The sequence below is a fragment of the Bufo gargarizans genome, unplaced genomic scaffold, assembly GCF_014858855.1.
Source record: "Bufo gargarizans isolate SCDJY-AF-19 unplaced genomic scaffold, ASM1485885v1 original_scaffold_1878_pilon, whole genome shotgun sequence".
NCBI lineage: Eukaryota > Metazoa > Chordata > Amphibia > Anura > Bufonidae > Bufo > Bufo gargarizans.
Window position 1 is genome coordinate 62152 of NW_025334554.1, and position 21689 is coordinate 83840.

The 21689-nt window shown below is 46.7% G+C and overlaps 1 protein-coding gene across 1 annotated transcript; it reads right to left on the reverse strand.

Moving 5' to 3' along the window:
* Positions 1-16502: 16502 nt before the first annotated feature.
* Positions 16503-21174, reverse strand: LOC122923768 (nurim-like). Its single transcript, XM_044274604.1, has 2 exons — positions 21058-21174; positions 16503-18596 (listed from the first exon to the last, which is right to left on the reverse strand). The coding sequence occupies exon 2, from the start codon at positions 18500-18502 to the stop codon at positions 17648-17650; it is 855 nt and encodes a 284-aa protein (XP_044130539.1). The 5' UTR covers positions 18503-18596; positions 21058-21174; the 3' UTR covers positions 16503-17647.
* Positions 21175-21689: the final 515 nt, after the last annotated feature.

Sequence of the window (21689 nt, forward strand, 5' to 3'; positions counted from 1 at the left end):
ATCCCAGTAAGGGGACGGAGGAGAGTTAAGGGGGAATTGAAAGAAGAATCTGTAAGGCAAAACAAAACGGCACCAAAACTCTATGGCACCCAAGTCCTGTAAGGCAAACTGGTTACCCAACAACAGGGGGACAAGAAATCATCCACTTAAATTTGAATAAAACAGCCACAAATGATATAAAACATGAATACCACCACCCCTGCAAGCAGGAGGGTGGGATACTTAACTTGTGCAGCAGCAAAGAAAGAGGAGGAAGGACTTGAGGGGTGGTCCCTTTATACTGGGGCTAGGGGGAGGGCTGTGTGCCCATTGGTGGATTTTGTTGTCTAATTCTTTGCTGCTATTTTTGTGAAGTAAAGAAAGGGTTAAGCAATATGAGCCTCCGTGTCTTGAAATAAAATTACTATTATACTGCTCCTATGTACAAGAATATAACTACTATAATACTGCCTCCTATGTACAAGAATATAACTACTATAATACTGCTCCTATGTACAAGAATATAACTACTATAATACTGCCTCCTATGGACAAGAATAGAACTACTATAATACTGCTCCTATGTACAAGAATATAACTACTATAATACTGCCTCCTATGTACAAGAATATAACTGCTATAATACTTCTTCTATGTACAAGAATATAACTACTATAATACTGCCTCCTATGTACAAGAATATAACTACTATAATACTGCTCCTATGTACAAGAATATAACTAATATAATACTGCCTCCTATGTACAAGAATATAACTACTATAATACTGCTCCTATGTACAAGAATATAACTACTATAATACTGCTCCTATGTACAGGAATATAACTACTATAATACTGCTCCTATGTACAAGAATATAACTACTATAATACTGCCTCCTATGTACAAGAATATAACTACTATGATACCGCCTTCTATGTACAAGAATATAACTACTCTTTCCTTAGGGCAGACACTTCCAAACCCTTCACCAGCCAATGGCTGGGTGTCCCTGAATATTTAGGGCACCTTCTCTAGGCAGAGGATGCCTGAGCTTTAGGTTCCCTGGGACCAGCTGTAATGACTCTGTGCTGCGAATGCGGACCCATTGACTTGAATTGGTCCGCAATCTGCAAGATACGACGAAAGGTAGGACATGTCCGATCTTTGGCGGAGTGTAGGCACGTATCGGAAGCCCACGGAAACACTACGAAGCATTTCCGTGGGCTTGCGGGTCCGTGCCTCCGCACTGCAAAAGAGCGGACATGTCCTATCTTTTGCGGATCACGGACCTATTGAACTCAATGGGTCTGCACCGCAATACAGGATTCACGTGGCCGATGCCCGTGCATTGCAGACCACTGTTTGAGGTCCCCAGCGCGGGCACAGAGCCCTTACAGTCATGTGAATAAGCCCTTCAAAACTTCCCACACATCTGTTTCCTGTGTCTGCATTAACTCTGCGCTGCCTTCTAGTCTTGGTAACTGTTCAGACTATAGTGGTTTTCGGTCTGTTCTCTATACACTGAGCTTCTGGTGCGTGCACCAAAGTCCCTGACCTCAGTGGGTGAGCTGCCAACTACACCGGGATTTATACAGGAGGTAGCAGTCCGGTTGCTTCCCTGCAGTGAGGTCCAGATCCCTATATATAGGGGTTAAAGGGTGAATACCAAGGGAGCACTGGGATAAAGTCCTTAGGACTTAGCCCAAAGCCAAACGCATTAGTTGGCACAGCGGGTCCACACTCACTGATCTCTGACACTTTTCCTGTAGAAAAACAGGACTTACTTTTAAGTACCAACAACAATACATTTCATGTAAAGAACCAGCATTAAAGTTTTTCTGTAGGTCCCCAGCATTGCTACCTTTTCTGTAAAGAACCAGCATTAAAGTTTTTCTGTAGAGAACCAGCACTGACACTCTTTGTGTAAAGAACCAGCACTACAGCTTTTCCAGTAGAGTGCCAGCACTGATATCTCTCCGGTAAAGAACCAGCACTACAGCTTTTTCTGTAGGTAACCAGCACTGATACCTTTCCTGTAAAGAACCAGCACTAGAGCTTTTCCAGTAGAGAACCAGCACTGATACCTTTCCTGTATAGAACCAGCACTACAGTTTTTCCAGTAAAGAACCAGCACTGATATCTCTCCGGTAAAGAACCAGCACTACAGCTTTTTCTGTAGAGAACCAGCACTGATACCTTTCCTGTAAAGAACCAGCACTGAAGCTTTTCCAGTAGAGAACCAGCGCTGATACCTTTCCTGTATAGAACCAGCACTACAGTTTTTCCAGTAAAGAACCAGGACTGATACATTTCCTGTAAAGAACCAGCACTGATACCTTTCCTGTATAGAACCAGCACTACAGTTTTTCCAGTAAAGAACCAGGACTGATACATTTCCTGTAAAGAACCAGCACTAAAGCTTTTTCTGTAAAGAACCAGCACTAAAGCTTTTTCTGTAAAGAACCAGCACTACAGCTTTTTCTGTAGAGAACCAAAACGGATACCTTTCTTGGAAAGAGCCAGAGATAGAGCTTTCCTTGTAGAGAACCAAAATTAATGCCTTTTCTGTAGATAACCAGTCCTAAAGCTTTTTTTCAGGGAGAACTAGGAAAAAAACCTTTTTGCTTAGAGAATAGAATGTCTTGTACATTAGTTGCTAATTAACCGCCGGTAAACACGGCGACTTACAGCCAGTGAGTGATTATTAACCCCTTATAGTCACTAACCTTCACAGTCACTGAACTCTGTGAAACCTAGCCAGTAAACCCAGCCATATAAAGTGTCCTCTCTGGAGAATCGTTACACTGTGTCAGGTCTGGAAAGCACAAAATGTCTGGTGCAGGAGTTGGATCCATATCCTCCTGTTTATCTCTTGATAATTGTTAACAACCTCAGTGACTATTTACATCCTCCCCCGATCATCCAGCCGCGCCATTAAGAATACGTAAAATCCTATTTAACCGCAGTTTGCACGGTGCAACCAATTTCTGGAATCTGAACAATTGTGCTTTAATTGCTGCCATTGAAAATGAATTGCTTGCTGAGCCGAACCAAGCAAAGCGGCTTTTAATCTGTTTGATACAGAGAAGAACATTACAATCTACGGGGGAGGGGAGAGTGAGAAAATGTAATGGAAGGTCTGTGCGCGGTGACTATAGACAGGTAGGGGAGGCTCAGAAGAGGATAAAAAATTTACATCCAGATCTACATGATAGCTTGTCACGCACTGGAAGACATATCACCTGTGTGACTTACCTTCTTTGTACAGAATTCTTTCCAATTACTCACTATTCTGCTGGTGCAGTCACTGAGATTATACATTACTTATACTGTACTAAACCTGAGTACCATCCTGTATTACACTCCAGAGCTGCACTCACTATTCTGCTGGTGCAGTCACTGAGATTATACATTACTTATCCTGTACTGATCCTGAGTTACATCCTGTATTATACCCCAGAGCTGCGCTCACTATTCTGCTGGTGCAGTCACTGTGTACATACATTACTTATCCTGTACTGATCCTGAGTACCATCCTGTATTATACTCCAGAGCTGCACTCACTATTCTGCTGGTGCAGTCACTGTGTACATACATTACTTATCCTGTACTGATCCTGAGTACCATCCTGTATTATACTCCAGAGCTGCACTCACTATTCTGCTGGTGCAGTCACTGTGTACATACACTATGTACAGTCATATTGGTGTTTGACCGTGAGGCGGTTGCCGTGCAGACTGGTTGCCGGGGGCAACGTGTAGTTTGTGGTTTGCACGTGCACTTCCACTTTAGGGTCCATTCACACGGATCTGCAAAACACGGACACCTGCAATTTTGTGGACCGCACATCACAGACACTATAATAGAAAATGCCTTTTCTGGTCCGCAATTGCAGACAAGAATAGGACTTATTCTATTTTTTTCAGGAACGGAATTGCAAATTGCAAATCTCGAAAAAACGGATGCGCATCCGTTCCAGCCCCATTGAAAGTGAATGGGTCCACAAATTGTGGAACGAATGCGGACCCAAATTACGGACATGTGAATGGACCCTTAAGGTGTGCCTCCCTGCTGTTTGGTAAGCAAGGGGTTAATCTTCTGGCTATTGGGGATTAAGGTGTTTCCTGGGTGTGGCCGCGGGCTTGATATAAACCTGTGGCTTGCTGGCTGGGTGCAGTTGTACTACAGCCTTGCCTGGGTGTTTCTGCCCAGTCCTTAAGGGCCACCTTATGGAACATAAATTGTCCTCCCTTATGTACCCTCCTTGTACCTTTACTACCACTTGTATGTGTGGTGTGGGTTTATGTTCTGGGTGTGTGTAGCGTTTTGTTGGTTGTTACATGTCTGGACTGTTGTTGGTGTTGGTCCCTGTATGTATGCTATACATTACCCTGTATGTTGATACCTCCGTGAGGGGGCTGGTTTCCCGGAGGGGTTAACCATATGTCTGAATGCAGTGTTGCCTGGGGCTGCCGTGCACCTTGCTGTTTGGGGCCCAGGCAGTAGCAGGTATGCTGGATTCCTGTGTGTGGTGTTGTTTGTACGGTGTCCTTTTTGGTGTGTGGGCACCTGTACTTATGCACGGGTTCCAGTCGTGGTGGCAGCGGCAGGTGAGTTTTCCGGTGTTCTTACCTGCCGATCCAGATGCTGCATATGGTCATTTCCCTTCCACCTGTTACTAGGCAGCTGGAGACTGCGGTTTGTCTGAGTCCCTGAGGAACTGGTTGTCTCCTATTCTTGACCCCTATGCCAGGGACTGTCAGGGTCAGCAGGTTCAAGTGCATGAGCCCTCCCACCTTCAGGGTTTGCTCAAGCGGTCAGGAGATGAGGGTCAGGATTAGGGCGGTTGGGTTGTGGCCTGCTCCCTTCATTGTTGTCTGGCCTAGTAACAGTTCCCATTATACGGTGGGGGGTTTCCCCCACTCTCCACCGTGACACTGAGTTACATCTAGTATTATACTCCAGAGCTGCACTCACTATTCTGCTGGTGCAGTCACTGTGTACATATATTACATTACTTATCCTGTACTGATCCTTAGTTACATCCTGTATTATAATGCAGAGCTGCACTCACTATTCTGCTGGTGCAGTCACTATGTATATACATTATATTACTTATCCTGTATTATACTCTAGAGCTGCGCTCTCTATTCTGCTGGTGGAAGTACTATATTCAGAGCAGCACTTAGATACCACGTAGACTCTAACTGGAATGCATCAGCCCATCCACGACCTCAGATCCAACTTGGTCATACGATCAGCATAAAAACACAAGTTGACGGCAGCATATCCAGAAGTAAACTTTATTTACAGTGGGTCCATGAAAAAATGTGCAATAACGCCAATAAAGTGCTGCCGGCAACTTGTGTTTGTATGCTATTCTTCTGGTGGAATCACTGTGAATATATTACATTACTTATCCTGTACTGATCCTGAGTTACATCCTGTATTATACTTCAGAGCTGCACTCACTATTCTGCTGGCGAAGTCACTGTGTACATACATGACATTACTTATCCTGTACTGATCCTGAGTTACATCCTGTATTATACTACAGAGCTGCACTCACTATTCTGCTGGTGCAGTCACTGTGTACATACATGACATTACTTATCCTGTACTGATCCTGAGTTACATCCTGTATTATACTCCAGAGCTGCACTCACTATTCTGCTGGTGCAGTCACTGTGTACATAATACATTACTTATCCTGTACTGATCCTGAGTTCCATCCTGTATTATACTCCAGAGCTGTACTCACTATTCTGCTGGTGCAGTCACTGTGTACATACATTACTTATCCTGTATTATACTCCAGAGCTGTACTCACTATTCTGTTGGTGCAGTCACTGTGTACATACATTACTTATCCTGTACTGATCCTGGGTTACATCCTGTATTATACTTCAGAGCTGCACTCACTATTCTGCTGGTGCAGTCACTGTGTACATACATTACTTATCCTGTACTGATCCTGGGTTACATCCTGTATTATACTCCAGAGCTGCACTCACTATTCTGCTGGTGCAGTCACTGTGTACATACATGACATTACTTATCCTGTACTGATCCTGAGTTACATCCTGTATTATACTCCAGAGCTGCACTCACTATTCTGCTGGTGGAGTCACTGTGTACATACATTACATTACTATCCTGTACTGATCCTGAGTTACATCCTGTATTATACTCCAGAGCTGCACTCACTATTCTGCTGGTGCAGTCACTGTGTACATACATTACTTATCCTGTACTGATCCTGAGTTACATCCTGTATTATACTCCAGAGCTGCACTCACTATTCTGCTGGTGCAGTCACTGTGTACATACATTACTTATCCTGTACTGATCCTGGGTTACATCCTGTATTATACTCCAGAGCTGCACTCACTATTCTGCTGGTGCAGTCACTGTGTACATACATTACTTATCCTGTACTGATCCTGGGTTACATCCTGTATTATACTCCAGAGCTGCACTCACTATTCTGCTGGTGCAGTCACTGTGTACATACATTACTTATCCTGCACTGATCCTGAGTTGCATCCTGTATTATACTCCAGAGCTGCACTCACTATTCTGCTGGTGCAGTCACTGTGTACATACATTACTTATCCTGCACTGATCCCGAGTTACATCCTGTATTATACTCCAGAGCTGCACTCACTATTCTGCTGGTGCAGTCACTGTGTACATACATTACTTATCCTGTACTGATCCTGAGTTGCATCCTGTATTATACTCCAGAGCTGCACTCACTATTCTGCTGGTGCAGTCACTGTGTACATACATTACTTATCCTGTACTGATCCTGAGTTACATCCTGTATTATACTCCAGAGCTGTACTCACTATTCTGCTGGTGCAGTCACTGTGTACATACATTACTTATCCTGTACTGATCCTGAGTTGCACCCTATATTATACTCCAGAGCTGCACTCACTATTCTGCTGGTGCAGTCACTGTGTACATACATTACTTATCCTGTACTGATCCTGAGTTGCATCCTGTATTATACTCCAGAGCTGCACTCACTATTCTGCTGGTGCAGTCACTGTGTACATACATTACTTATCCTGTACTGATCCTGAGTTACATCCTGTATTATACTCCAGAGCTGTACTCACTATTCTGCTGGTGCAGTCACTGTGTACATACATTACTTATCCTGTACTGATCCTGAGTTGCACCCTATATTATACTCCAGAGCTGCACTCACTATTCTGCTGGTGCAGTCACTGTGTACATACATTACTTATCCTGCACTGATCCTGAGTTGCATCCTGTATTATACTTCAGAGCTGCACTCACTATTCTGCTGGTGCAGTCACTGTGTACATACATTACTTATCCTGTACTGATCCTGAGTTGCATCCTGTATTATACTCCAGAGCTGCACTCACTATTCTGCTGGTGCAGTCACTGTGTACATACATTACTTATCCTGTACTGATCCTGGGTTACATCCTGTATTATACTCCAGAGCTGCACTCACTATTCTGCTGGTGCAGTCACTGTGTACATACATTACTTATCCTGTACTGATCCTGAGTTGCATCCTGTATTATACTCCAGAGCTGCACTCACTATTCTGCTGGTGCAGTCACTGTGTACATACATTACTTATCCTGTACTGATCCTGAGTTACATCCTGTATTATACTCCAGAGCTGTACTCACTATTCTGCTGGTGCAGTCACTGTGTACATACATTACTTATCCTGTACTGATCCTGAGTTGCACCCTATATTATACTCCAGAGCTGCACTCACTATTCTGCTGGTGCAGTCACTGTGTACATACATTACTTATCCTGCACTGATCCTGAGTTGCATCCTGTATTATACTTCAGAGCTGCACTCACTATTCTGCTGGTGCAGTCACTGTGTACATACATTACTTATCCTGTACTGATCCTGAGTTGCATCCTGTATTATACTCCAGAGCTGCACTCACTATTCTGCTGGTGCAGTCACTGTGTACATACATTACTTATCCTGTACTGATCCTGGGTTACATCCTGTATTATACTCCAGAGCTGCACTCACTATTCTGCTGGTGCAGTCACTGTGTACATACATTACTTATCCTGTACTGATCCTGAGTTGCATCCTGTATTATACTCCAGAGCTGCACTCACTATTCTGCTGGTGCAGTCACTGTGTACATACATTACTTATCCTGTACTGATCCTGAGTTACATCCTGTATTATACTCAAATATTTCCAAATTAAAATTAAAATAAAAGTATTCTTTCAGGCAGATGTAATTTATTGTCATCCAGATCCAGAAACAACTGTAAGAGAACGAAGATTAAATCCTTCCAGGTGTTTCCATTTGTTTAGTCTGTAACCAGCCAGAAGAATCTCTTGTGCAAACCCAGGCATCACAGAGTCCTGTCACACCCAGTCCTGACATTCACGAAACGCGTGAAGCATGAAGGAAACGCAGAGCGTCTCGTTGCTAAGATAAAAATCATTGCAAGGGAAAAATATCGTTCACGCTCCACGAACTAACAAGACCAAGAAACGTGTGCTGATACAAAACCACCGCCAAATATTCATCTGCGTGTGCAAGCAAGTCACAAGTAATCGAGTCATGTACGAAATAATGACATAAGGGCTGCGTACAGAAAACGGTGCCTGCATAAATAGAACAGAAATGTTGGGTCCGGCTTCCTGTCTGTGGAACCATTAATGATCAGGGCATAAGATCATAGATAGTCGATACCAGGCTGATGCAAGAGGAAGTCTTAGGCCCCTTTCACACGAGCAAGTTTGACGTGAACGCATAGCACCCGCCATTCATTTCACTGTGTACATGAACATTTGTTTTTTTCACTGGACGCACCCGGACCTAATCCGTCACGCTCGTGTGAAAGGGGCCTTACGTAATCTTCCGGCTCTCTTGGTTGACCGCATGTACTGTTATACAAAACCAAGTATTTAAGGGGAATTACACCTTAAAAGAGGGTCTAGACTTTCCAAATTGCTTGTCTCATGGTTGTGGAAAGGTTGATGAAGAACATTGTGGCAGCCATAGACATATGGGCATATACTTCAATGGTCATGGTGCTTGGTAGTCGCTAATGGGATGGCCCAGGTTGTGGGGTCATTTTTATGTAGTCCTGACTCCATTACCTTGGAAATGCTTCCGTAGGAAGAAACTATTGACCTCTTTCCAAATTGCTTGTCCCTTGTTTGTATAAGGGTTAATGGAGCACAGTGTGATGTCCATTGGGATCTAGTTAAGTGGTCCACCCATGACATGAGCTTGGTAGTTGTCATTCTTCTCTGCAGATCCTCTCCAGCTCTGTCAGGTTGGATGGGGGTCATTGGTGGACAGCCATATTTAGATCTCTCCAGAGATGTTCCGTTGGGTACAGGGCTCTGGCTGGGCCACCCAAGGACATATACAGAGTTGTCCCTAAGCTGCTCCTGTGTTGTCTTGACTGTGTGCTTAGCGTCATTGTCTTGTTGGAAGGTGAATCTTCAGCCCAATCTGAGGTCCAGAGCTCTGGATTAGGTTTTAATTAAGAATATCTTGGTACTTTGCTCCATTCAGCTTTCTCTCCACCCTGACAGGTCTCCCTGTTGCCCAAGCATGATGCCACCACCACCATGCTTCACTGTAGGGGTGGTATTGGAAAGGTGATGAGCAGGGCCTGGTTTCATCCAGACATGGCAATTAGATTTGAGGCCAAAAAGTTTAATCATGGGTTCATCAGAGCAGAGAATCTTGTTTCTCACAGTCTGAGACTCCTTTAGGTGATTTTTTGCAAACCTTTGTGTGTCTTTTACCAAGGAGAGGCTGCTTTCTCGCCACTCATTCATAAAGCCCATATTGAAGGAGGCTGCAATGATGGTTGACCTTCTGGCAGTTACTCCAATCTTCACACGGGATATTTTGGTCACTTCACTTACCAATGCCCTTCTCCTCCAATTAGTTTGGTGAGGCGGCCAGATCTAGGAAGAGTCCTGGTTGTTCCAATCATCTTCCATTTAAGAATCATGGAGACCACTGTGCTCTCAGGACCTTTCAGTTCAGCAGAACTGTGTTTGTCCCCTTCTCCAGATCTGTGCCTCCACACCGTCCCATCTCTGGGCTCTACAGGCAGTTCTTTCCTCCTCATGGCTTGGTGTCTGCTGTGATAAGCATTATCAGCTGTGAGATTTATATTGAACGAGCTGTGTCTTTCCAAATCATGTCCAATCACCTGAATTTACTACAGGTGACTCCAATAAAGGTGTAGAAACATCTTAAAGAGGGTCTGAAGAAATGGGAGGCCCCAGAGCTGAAAGAGTCTGAAGACTTTGCAAATGCACTGTATTTTATTAATTTAAATCATTATAACGCCGGACAACCCCTTTAACCAAGACCCTTTTCTAGATATTAGATGAATGTCTAAATATGGCATAGATCTCCCACATTGTGCTAGACCTCCCATAAAAAGCATTTTCCACCATGCCCACAGAGGTGATCACTGTTAACTTCCATTGGCTTCTTAGAAGAACAGACAATTTTCACACTACTTCTCTATATTTGAAAATATGATCTACGATCCTTGACTACTTTGAAGGGTTTAGCCCTTGGTCCATGAACTATTTGATGTAGGACATGGCGGCTTGTTTTAAGCTGAGGCTTGCACCAGCTTCTAATTTCTGGTTGGCCATGTGGGCACAATAATTTTGATGTTGGGAGTCATGAGTCAGATACGTTTTGTTCCTAAACTCTATTTTATTATACGAGAACAGAGAAAATTACCACCTGTCCGCCATGGGAATTGCTTTTACGGTGTCTATTTTTGCAGTCTGTTATATATGTGGTTATTAACACTTTCTCTCTGCATAAACACTCAGCCATGCAGCTACCTTTACATCTCATTCACCCAACTTGGGATCCTTCCCCTCTCCTCAAAAAAAAAAAAATGAAATACATTGAGGACCTTCTGTCTGCATATACTGCCATTGCAGTATAATTCTGCGACAATATAAAGGAAGCATCAGCGAAACGCGCGTCGGGGTGGGTGACCTCCTTGCATTCCTGCTTTTTGTCTTTTGGCATTTAAGTGTCTATCTTTGTTCCTATATGACTGTTGTGCAGCTGCTCTGTTGTAAGCATGCAGTATGTCTAATAGGCCCCTTTCACACGGGCGACTATTCCGCGTGGATGCGATGCGTGAGTTAAACGCATTGCACCCGCACTGAATCCCGACCCATTCATTTCTATGGGGCTGTTAACATGAGCGGTGATTTTCACGCATCACTTGTGCGTTGCGTGAAAAATCGCAGCATGCTCTATTTTGTGCGTTTTTCACGTAACGCAGGCCCCATAGAAGTGAATGGGGTTGCGTAAAAATTGCAAGCATCCGCAAGCAAGTGCGGATGCGGTGCGATTTTCACGCACGGTTGCTAGGAGACGATCGGGATGTAGACCTGATCATTATTATTTTCCCTTATAACATGGTTATAAGGGGAAATAATAGCATTCTGAATACAGACTGCATAGTACAATAGCGCTGGAGGGGTTAAAAAATTAATAAAAATAATTTAACTCGCCTTAATCCACTTGATCGCGCAGCCGGCATCTCTTCTGTCTGTCTTCTGTGCAGGAACAGGACCTGTGGTGACATCACTCCGGTCATCACATGATCTTTTACCATGGTGATGGATCATGTGATGGACCATGTGATGACCGGAGTGACCACAGGTCCTGTTCCTGCACACAGCAAAGAAAGAAGACAGAAGAGATGCCGGCTGCGTGATCAAGTGGATTAAGGCGAGTTAAATTTTTTTTATTTTTTTTAACCCCTCCAGCGCTATTGTACTATGCAGTCTGTATTCAGAATGCTATTATTTTCCCTTATAACCATGTTATAAGGGAAAATAATACAATCTACAGAACACCGATCCCAATCCCGAACTTCTGTGAAGACGTTTGGGTACCAAACATGCCGATTTTTCTCACGCGAATGCAAAACGCATTACAATGTTTTGCACTCGCGCGGAAAAATTGCGCATGTTCCCGCAACGCCCGTGTGAAAGAGGCCTTAGGCTATTCTATTATTCAGCATGGCCTGTTGTTATAGTGTAGACCTTTAATGAGGTCCACTATTATCAGTTATAGACTACCAGAGGGTTTATTTTGTAGGTCATGCGCGGTGCTATAGTGCCGGCACTACCTTCTGTTGCGCTATCATGGTGTAGACACTACCGGTTCTTGCATCATTGTAGCCTACAGATATAGGTTGGACCCTATTAGGGCTGAAACGATTATTCGAATAACTCGATTAAATCGAGTCAAAAAATTCATCGATGCAGTTTCCCTGCATCGAGGAATCGTTCAGATCACGTGATCACGGAGCGGGAGTGAAATTAAGCGTCTCACTCACCGCTTCCGTGTCCTCCGGAGGCCAGAGAGGCAGGACTGAGCGGCCGGCACAGCTGAGGGAGGAGGAGGGAGGAGGAGGGAGTCTCTCCCTCCCCACTGTGCGCGGCTGCCGCTGAAGACCAAGTAGGAGGAGGAGGGGAGGGACTGAGTAGGAGGGGAGGGACTGTGGCCACTGCGCCACCAATGAATGTGCCGGCCATATCCCACAGGGTCCCCCTCCTCCCCCCCATCATTGGTGGCAGTGTCAGTTCCGATCGGAGCCCCAGCAGTGTAATGCTGGGGCTCCGATCGGTTACCATAGCAGCCAGGACGCTGCTTAAGTCCTGGCTGCCATGGTATGTTAGTGAGCAGAGAGCAGCGCATTATACTCACGTGCGCTGTGGCCGCCGGTCGCTCCTTCTCATAGGTCTGTAAGCATTAGCAATCCGCCGCACAGACAGAAGAAGGAGCGACCGGCGGCCACAGCGCACGTGAGTATAATGCGCTGCTCTCTGCTCACTAACATACCATGGCAGCCAGGACTTAAGCAGCGTCCTGGCTGCTATGGTAACCGATCGGAGCCCCAGCATTACACTGCTGGGGCTCCGATCGGAACTGACACTGCCACCAATGATAGGGGGGAGGAGGGGGACCCTGTGGCCACTGCCACCAATGATTAATACTGAGGAGGGAGGGAGGGGGGGTTGCGTTACCAGAGGGGGCATATCAGCGGCTGGGGGGGGGGGAGATCAGAGGCTGGGGGGAGGGGGGAGGCAGATCAGAGGCTGGGGGGGAGGCAGATCAGAGGCTGGGGGGGGAGGCAGATCAGAGGCTGGGGGGGGAGGCAGATCAGAGGCGGGGGGGGAGGCAGATCAGAGGCGGGGGCAAGCAGATCAGAGGGCGGGGGCAAGCAGATCAGAGGGCGGGGGCAAGCAGATCAGAGGCTGGGGGGAGGCAGATGGAGAGAGAGTGGTTAATGGAGGCTGCAAGCACCACCTTGGCATGTATAAAGTTATTGGTTTAGAGAGGGGTTAATGAAGGCACCTCCAAGGTGCTTTCATTAACCTCTTCAGACCAATAACTTTATACATGCCTAATGCCAAGGTGCTTCCATTAACCCCTCCAAACCCAATGGGCATGTATAAAGTTATTGGTTTGGAGGGGTTAATGGAAGCACCTTGGCATTAGGCATGTATAAAGTTATTAACCCCTTCAAACCAATAACTTTATACATACCTAATTACTTACGTTACTTTAAGTAGCTTTTCTTATTAGAATACTCGATAAAAATATTCGTTTACTGCAGCCCTAGACCCTATGGCTCAAGAACATACGACAAAGCATTATTAATTAGACCAGCATAGGGTAATTCCACTTACCTGATGTGTCTGGTCATCCGTGATAGCACAGTACATTATTGCCATGATGCAGCTTTTTGTTAAACCTGTAATATTATCAGCAGGAATTTTTGTAAGGAGTGAACCCTTTATATTGTCGCAGAATTATCCTGCAATCACTGCTATGTATACATCTGTCCACAATCCAGTATTTTTTTACATTTTTAATCAATAAAGATTGAATTTAATATGTGTGTGTGCATTTGGTGGTTTATTGGGTGTTGACACATATTATACTACTGGTGTTCTTCTAATATTGGTGTTGCATGTACTGCCATGTAAATTCTCACTTACGGCTGACCATTGACATTATAGTTAAAGGATTCTGTCGAAACCAACCCAAAATGATACTGAGGGACAGGGATCCTGTAGTCACCGACCCAAAATGAGGGCTCGTTCACACGAACATATTTTGCATTCCGTATACCGGCAGTTTTCTGCGTTCCGCATACAGAACCATTCATTACAACGGGTCCGCAAAAGATACGGACAGCACTCTGTGTGCTGTCCACATCCGTTGCTCCGTTCCGTGGCCCCGCCAAAATTATGAGTCCTGTCCTATTCTTGTCCGTTTTGCAGACAAGAATAGGCATTTCTATAATAGGCCTCCTGTTCCGTTAATTGCGGAAGGCACACGGGCACCATCCGTGTTTTGCGGACCGCAAAAAACGTCATGGTTGGACACGTGTGAACAAGCCCTGATACTGAGGGACAGGGATCCTGTAGTCACCGATCCAAAATGATACTGAGGGACAGGGATCCTTTACTCACCGACCCAAAATGATACTGAGGGACAGGGATCCTGTAGTCACCGATCCAAAATGATACTGAGGGACAGGGATCCTTTAGGCTGGGTTCACACGGGCGTGACGGATTGGCTCAGGATGCGTTCAGTGAAACTCGCACTATCTTGCAAGCAAGTTTAGTCAGTTTTGTCTGCGATTGCGTTTAGTTGTTCAGTTTTTTCCGCGCAGGTGCAATACGTTTTTCACGCGCGTGATAAAAAACTGAAGGTTTACAAACAACATCTCTTAGCAACCATCAGTGAAAAACGCATCGCACCCGCACTTGCTTACGGATGCAATGCGTTTTTCACGCAGCCCCATTAACTTCTATGGGGCCAGGGCTGCGTGAAAAACGCAGAATATGGAACATGCTGCGATTTTCACGCAACGCAGAACTGATGCGTGAAAAACAACGCTCATGTACACAGACCCATTGAAATGAATGGGTCAGGATTCAGTGCGGGTGCAATGCGTTCACCTCCCGCATTGCACCCGCGCGGAAATCTCGCCCATGTGAACTCAGCCTTACTCACCGACCCAAAATGATACTTAGGGACAGCGATCCTACACTCGCCGACCCAAAATGATACTGAGGGACAGGGATCCTACACTCACCGACCCAAAATGATACTGAGGGACAGGGATCCTACATGCACAGCGTATTCTCCATAGTGCTTCCGATCCGTGCCTCTGTTCCGCATCGCACCATATCTTCTGGATTGTGGAACCATTCAAGTGAATGGGTCCACATCTGTGATTCGGTGTGCACACGGCTGGTGTCCATAGATTGCGGGCCCGCAATATGGGCACGGCCGCCGTTCGGTGCACCCACCTTCCCTCTGTCATCGCTATGGGCTCGGAAATCTCAGGGACTGAGCAAGAGGTGCAGGTGTTATGGTGGAGTAATGGTGCACAAACCAGAGAGGCCCCGCCCACAGTGCACCAGAAAGGTTATATACATAGAAATAAGGGGACTTTCACACCTGCATTTTTCTTTTCCGGCGCTGAGTTCCGTCACAGGGGCTCTATACCGGAAAAGAACTGATCAGGCATATCCCCATGCATTCTGAACGCAGGACGCATCAGGATGTCTTCAGTTCAGTCTTTTTGACTGTTCAGGACGGAGAGAATACCGCAGCATGCTACGGTTTTATCTCCGGCCCCCCCAAAAATGCCTGAATCTGGCATATTTTACCATAGGAATGTATTAGTGCCGGATCCAGCATTCAAATTGCCGCATTGACAGATCCAGTATTCCGATCTGCGTATGCGCAGACCTTTAAAAACGTGAAAAAAATCAATAAATAGTGGATTCCTGTTGCCTGATGACGCCAGGGGAAAAAAAAATTAAAAAAAAGGATCCGGTATTGCAATGCATTTTTCTGACTGATCAGGATCCTGCTCAGTCAGAAAAATAATGACATGCGTTTGCCTGATCAGGCAGGCAGTTCAGACAACGGAACCGCCTGCCGGGAATCAAACAACGCAAGTGTGAAAGTATCCTAAAAGCAGCATTCGTCAGGATCAGAGGCCTGGATTTGGTTATGGACATGGTTATATTTTTCGGCACCTACTCTACATGGCGGTATACTTGCTAAAAAATGGTTTTGCCTGCCTAACGTCCTTTAGAGACTGCGGTATGCTCCATTGCATGACATGGTATGGAGGTATTCTTCCACACATGGCATATCACATGGCGGCACACACGTCAAGGCGGAACATGAATTCACATCAATAATGTCCACGTTATACTGAATCTATTCATGGTGCTTCTTGTGGCAGGGTCACAGATCTCCACGACTTCTCCATTGACATGTGTATTACAGCACGGAGATAAGGGGCTGCTGCATACCTCCGGAGCTTCTCATCCAGGCAGAGCGTGGAATGTCGGTATTGTGGGCGCTAGATCTAGGATAAGGTTCAGGAGGAAACTTTACAATAAGCAACGCTTGGTGTAAAAGTTTCTAAAAATGTATTTATTAAGATGGAACTGTGCGGAAGAAGCTAAAAACCATGAAATAAAACCTCACAGCGCAAGGACAGCAATGTCCAGATAAAAAAACATTCAGCATGTTAGAAAAACACACACCAATGCCAGGCAGCTGCCCACAGCCGAACATGATTAGTAATAAAAAAATATTATAAAAATATATAATCTGTCTCTGGTCGTAGATAGAAATCCACGGAGAGCGCCGTTCCTGCTTTAGCTCCCGCTGTAAGTGGGCGTTCTCCTTCCCAGAACGTGCTGTCCATCATCTTCCACTGGTAGCAGGCGGTTATACTTTGGATGGGCGGCTAGAAATCTCAAAAGTAAAAGGGGTGGTCCAGGACTGACATTTTTAGATACCACCCTCTCCCCGTCAGAGCTGTGATGGGAAGAATACTTACCTGCTGCTCACCGCTCTGTTCTGGCTCCGTGGATCCCCGAATGTCTTCACTGTGCTTCCAGCCCTGCATGGACGGGGTCAGGTGCGCCAACACAGCCAATGATTAGCGGCATGTCACTGCCGATCCACTGAGGCCAGTCATTGGCTGCAGTGGTGCACGTGACCCAGTCCATATTGAAAGTTTACCCGCGGGGCTCAAAGTCCAGTGAAGATAGTCAGGGACTCGTGGAGCCAGAACAGAGCAGTGGGCAGCAGCTATGGTGGGGGAAGGGGCAGTATTTTAAAAAAAAAAGGGGGTTGTCCCACCCAATTCGGGCAACAGATGCAACTGCTCGATCAGGCAACTAAACAACAACCAGCAAGAGACTAGTGCACGATACCTGCTGGGTGCTGAACGGTTGCTTTGGCACCTTTACCACCCAGCATGTATTTGGGGTTCACCACGCCCGATGCCAAACACAGAGAGTATGCATGGACAACCCCTAAATCCTTACTACCCCCTACGCTTGTGCTAACCAGCCTGCATGAGATGGGGGCCACACTGACCCAACTGCAGCTCCAATGGCAAAAGTGAAGCGCCCCTTTAAGGACGGGACCAGAAAAACTGTTCAGATCTTAGCAATGTAAACTTAGCAAAAACCGCCATATGCATACCTACACTTCGCCTACAGCAGCCTAAAGCCTTTGCCTCCATGCCACCCACCCGCCGGCCCCAAGTCCCTCCCTCTTCAGTCCTTTTTCCACAGTCCGCCATGCTCGGTGCTCGCTTCCTCTCGCGAGAAGAGCGTAAACTTCTTTTCCAGCTGGGAGCGGAGGTAGCTGTAATCCTGCACGTCCAGGCGGTGAACCAGGGTCAGGTAAAGGGTCAGGCTGGCGGAGAGGAGCAGACGATCAGGAGGAAGGGAGGGCACCGCCCAGAGGATGACCAGTAACTCCAGGTAGATGGGGTGCCTAAGGTGAGCGTAGAGCCGGGCCGCGCGGGGAGACTTATGAGACAGGGGGTCACCCAATCCCTGGCAGTGATAATAGACCTGCTTGACCCCCATCAGTTCGGCGTAGTCGAAGATCAGCAGGACGCTGAATATGAGGAGCCACGATATGGTATGGAGGAGCGCACACAGCAGGGGGAGCCAGGCGCTCCAGGGGGCAGTGGAGACGTTCCAGAGATAGGGTCCTCGGGGGAAGGACTGCCAGTAGCGCATCATGATCTGGAGGGACAGGGCGGTGCACAGGATGTAGACCGATCTCTGCAGCACCCCAAACATCTTCACCACAATGTCCTTCACCACTGGCCAGGCCATGAGGCTGTGCTGGAGGACGAACAAAACCAGCAGCGCAACGTTAATCCCGAGGGAACGCAGGAAGGCGGCGTCTCCAACGGCCTCGCCCCACGGAATGGGGTATGCATCCAGTCCTCCACTGATGTTCCTGAAGATGGCCCCGAAGGACAGGAAGCGCACAAACTCTGCCCCGGTGCTGAAGCCGGCCACAAAGCAGAGGAAGGAGACCACTCCCAGGGCCAGGCAGATGGGCTTCGAGGGCCCCGGGGAATCGGGGTTTACGACTTGAGCTCCCGCTGACATTTTCAGATTCCCAGTCAAATCCGAAGCGCTTGACCGGGCCTCATCGGGGTCTGCCCCGAGACCCTCCTTTATTGGAGTACCAGGGTGGGCACAACTGGGAAACAATAAGCAAGAAGGCAAACAATGAACACAAGGTAAAACATACATTCTGCAAGGTGACTGCAATAAAGAGGAAACTTTTACTGGAGATTTGGCCCCCCCCTCCTCCGAAATTTGTCACTACATAGATCTCCCAATGCTTGGTCTGTCGGCCTCAAGAGGAGTCGCCCAGGAGGTGACACCATAACAGCCCAGGTCAGGGAAGTGGGGGATTTCTGGAGTGTCAGCCCGTGGGTACGGCAAATTATCGGGGCATGTAGAGCGCCAGCTCTTCGGGCTAAAGCTACATTTTCAATAAACATAACTGATCTGGTCTGCGACTCTACAGATGATATCTACATAGAATCTCCAGTTAGATCACATCCTCTACTCCAATCCCATTCAAAGCTGCATGCAGAAATATCCAATTTCCCACACGGAATGAGGCATCGCTTATCTGAGCACCTGGAACACGCTCTGCAGCTATTGCCAAAGAAATCTCCGGACAGACACTGAACCAGCAGCGAGACCGAGCGACGCGAACTCAGAGCGGAGGTGGAGCTGGCAGAATTCTGAATGGAGCTCTGGATCTGACCGATTTTAATGAACATTAGTAAGGGGCTGTTCACACTGCGGTTTTTACTCCGGACAGCCGCATCCTTTCTGCCTCCCATTTTTTGGGGAGCGGCGTCTTATAGACATGTCCGTTCTCGGCGTGGCCGCTGCTCCTCACCGAAATCAATAAAAGGCAGAAACCACTCAACAAACAACAAAACTGCTGGCAAAATTTCGGTGCTGGCGTCCGCGCCAAAAGATGCAGTGTGAACGTTCCCTTACAGAGCAGCAGCCAATGTGCCGCCCCCCCCCAGACACTGGAGCGTTATAAGCCTGATGATGTCATGATGATGCAATATGCAGAGATCCAGGGCACGCCCGCTCTTATAATATATATAACATTTCTAGTACAGACCTCGTCCTATGTGGGAGTGAAGTACAGAACCGGCAGTAGTGCAGGCGGATGGCGCCACTACAGACTGGAGCCCAGCACTGCCGTCCGCCATGACCACTGCCTGCTCTGAATAAAGAATAGGAGGAGTGCGCCCCAGACCTCTGCATACAGAGAAGGAGCCCTGAAGTGGCCCCCGCCGTCACGTGGACGGAGTGCACTTCCATCTACTGCCACGTGTTACATGTGCATACACAAATAGCCGGCTGGTGCTCACTTAGAGGGGGGCTCCACATACATGGTAAAGTCTCTTACTGGTTATTTATTTACCCTCACTATTCTACTATACTGGTGGACCCCAGTAGTGAGATAGGATTCATGTGTGATACTGTCTGCTGACCCCCTGTATCTGCTACTATCCTGTGTGCTGAGCTGTGTATCTAATCCTATCCTGTGTGATACAGTCTGCTGAGCTGTGTATCTAATCCTATCCTGTGTGATACTGTCTGCTGAGCTGTGTATCTAATCCTATCCTGTGTGATACCATCTGCTGAGCTGTGTATCTAATCCTATCCTGTGTGATACTGTCTGCTGAGCTGTGTATCTAATCCTATCCTGTGTGATACTGTCTGCTGACCCCCTGTATCTAATCCTATCCTGTGTGATACCATCTGCTGAGCTGTGTATCTAATCCTATCATGTGTGATACTGTCTGCTGAGCTGTGTATCTAATCCTGTCCTGTGTGATACTGCCTGCCCAGCTGTGTATCTAATCCTCTCCTGTGTGATACTGCCTGCTGAGCTGTGTATCTAATCCTATCCTGTATGATACTGTCTGCTGAGCTGTGTATCTAATCCTATCCTGTGTGATACTGTCTGCTGAGCTGTGTATCTAATCCTATCCTGTGTGATACTGTCTGCTGAGCTGTGTATCTAATCCTATCCTGTGTGATACTGTCTGCCGAGCTGTGTATCTAATCCTATCCTGTGTGATACTGCCTGCCCAGCTGTGTATCTAATCCTATCCTGTGTGATACTGCCTGCCCAGCTGTGTATCTAATCCTGTCCTGTGTGATACTGCCTGCCCAGCTGTGTATCTAATCCTATCCTGTGTGATACTGCCTGCCCAGCTGTGTATCTAATCCTATCCTGTGTGATACTGTCTGCTGAGCTGTGTATCTAACCCTGTCCTGTGTGATACTGTCTGCTGAGCTGTGTATCTAATCCTATCATGTGTGATACTGTCTGCTGAGCTGTGTATCTAATCCTATCCTGTGTGATACTGTCTGCTGAGCTGTGTATCTAATCCTGTCCTGTGTGATACTGCCTGCCCAGCTGTGTATCTAATCCTATCCTGTGTGATACTGTCTGCTGAGCTGTGTATCTAATCCTATCCTGTGTGATACTGTCTGCTGAGCTGTGTATCTAATCCTATCCTGTGTGACTGTCTGCTGAGCCGCTGATAGTCTCAACCAGCCGTGCAGTACTACTCCCCCCATCATGTAATCCTGGCACAGCTGCTCATCCTTACCAGCACTGCTAGAGGAGACAATGGAGGAGTCTGCTTCTCCCGCCCAACACTATCTGCAAAATGAAGCGTCTTCCTCCCACAATGCACCGGCCTCGCCTTGCAGAGGAGGTACGGCGGCTGCAGAGGGACAAAAATCAGTAAGTGGCCTCTAGGGGGAGCTCCCAGCAGAGCAAGGAAAGGAGGAGGGAAATAATGTGGAGCCCTGAGCTTCAAAGAGCACGTATCACACAAGATGGGCTTAGATACACAGCTCAGCAGACTATCACACAGGATAGGATTAGATACACAGCTCAGCAGACAGTATCACACATGATTAGATACACAGCTCAGCAGACAGTATCACACAGGACAGGATTAGATACACAGCTCAGCAGACAGTATCACACAAGATGGGCTTAGATACACAGCTCAGCAGACAGTATCACACAGGATAGGATTAGATACACAGCTCAGCAGACAGTATCACACAGGACAGGGTTAGATACACAGCTCAGCAGACTGTATCACACAGGATAGGATTAGATACACAGCTCAGCAGACAGTATCACACAGGACAGGGTTAGATACACAGCTCAGCAGACAGTATCACACAGGATAGGATTAGATACACAGCTCAGCAGACAGTATCACAC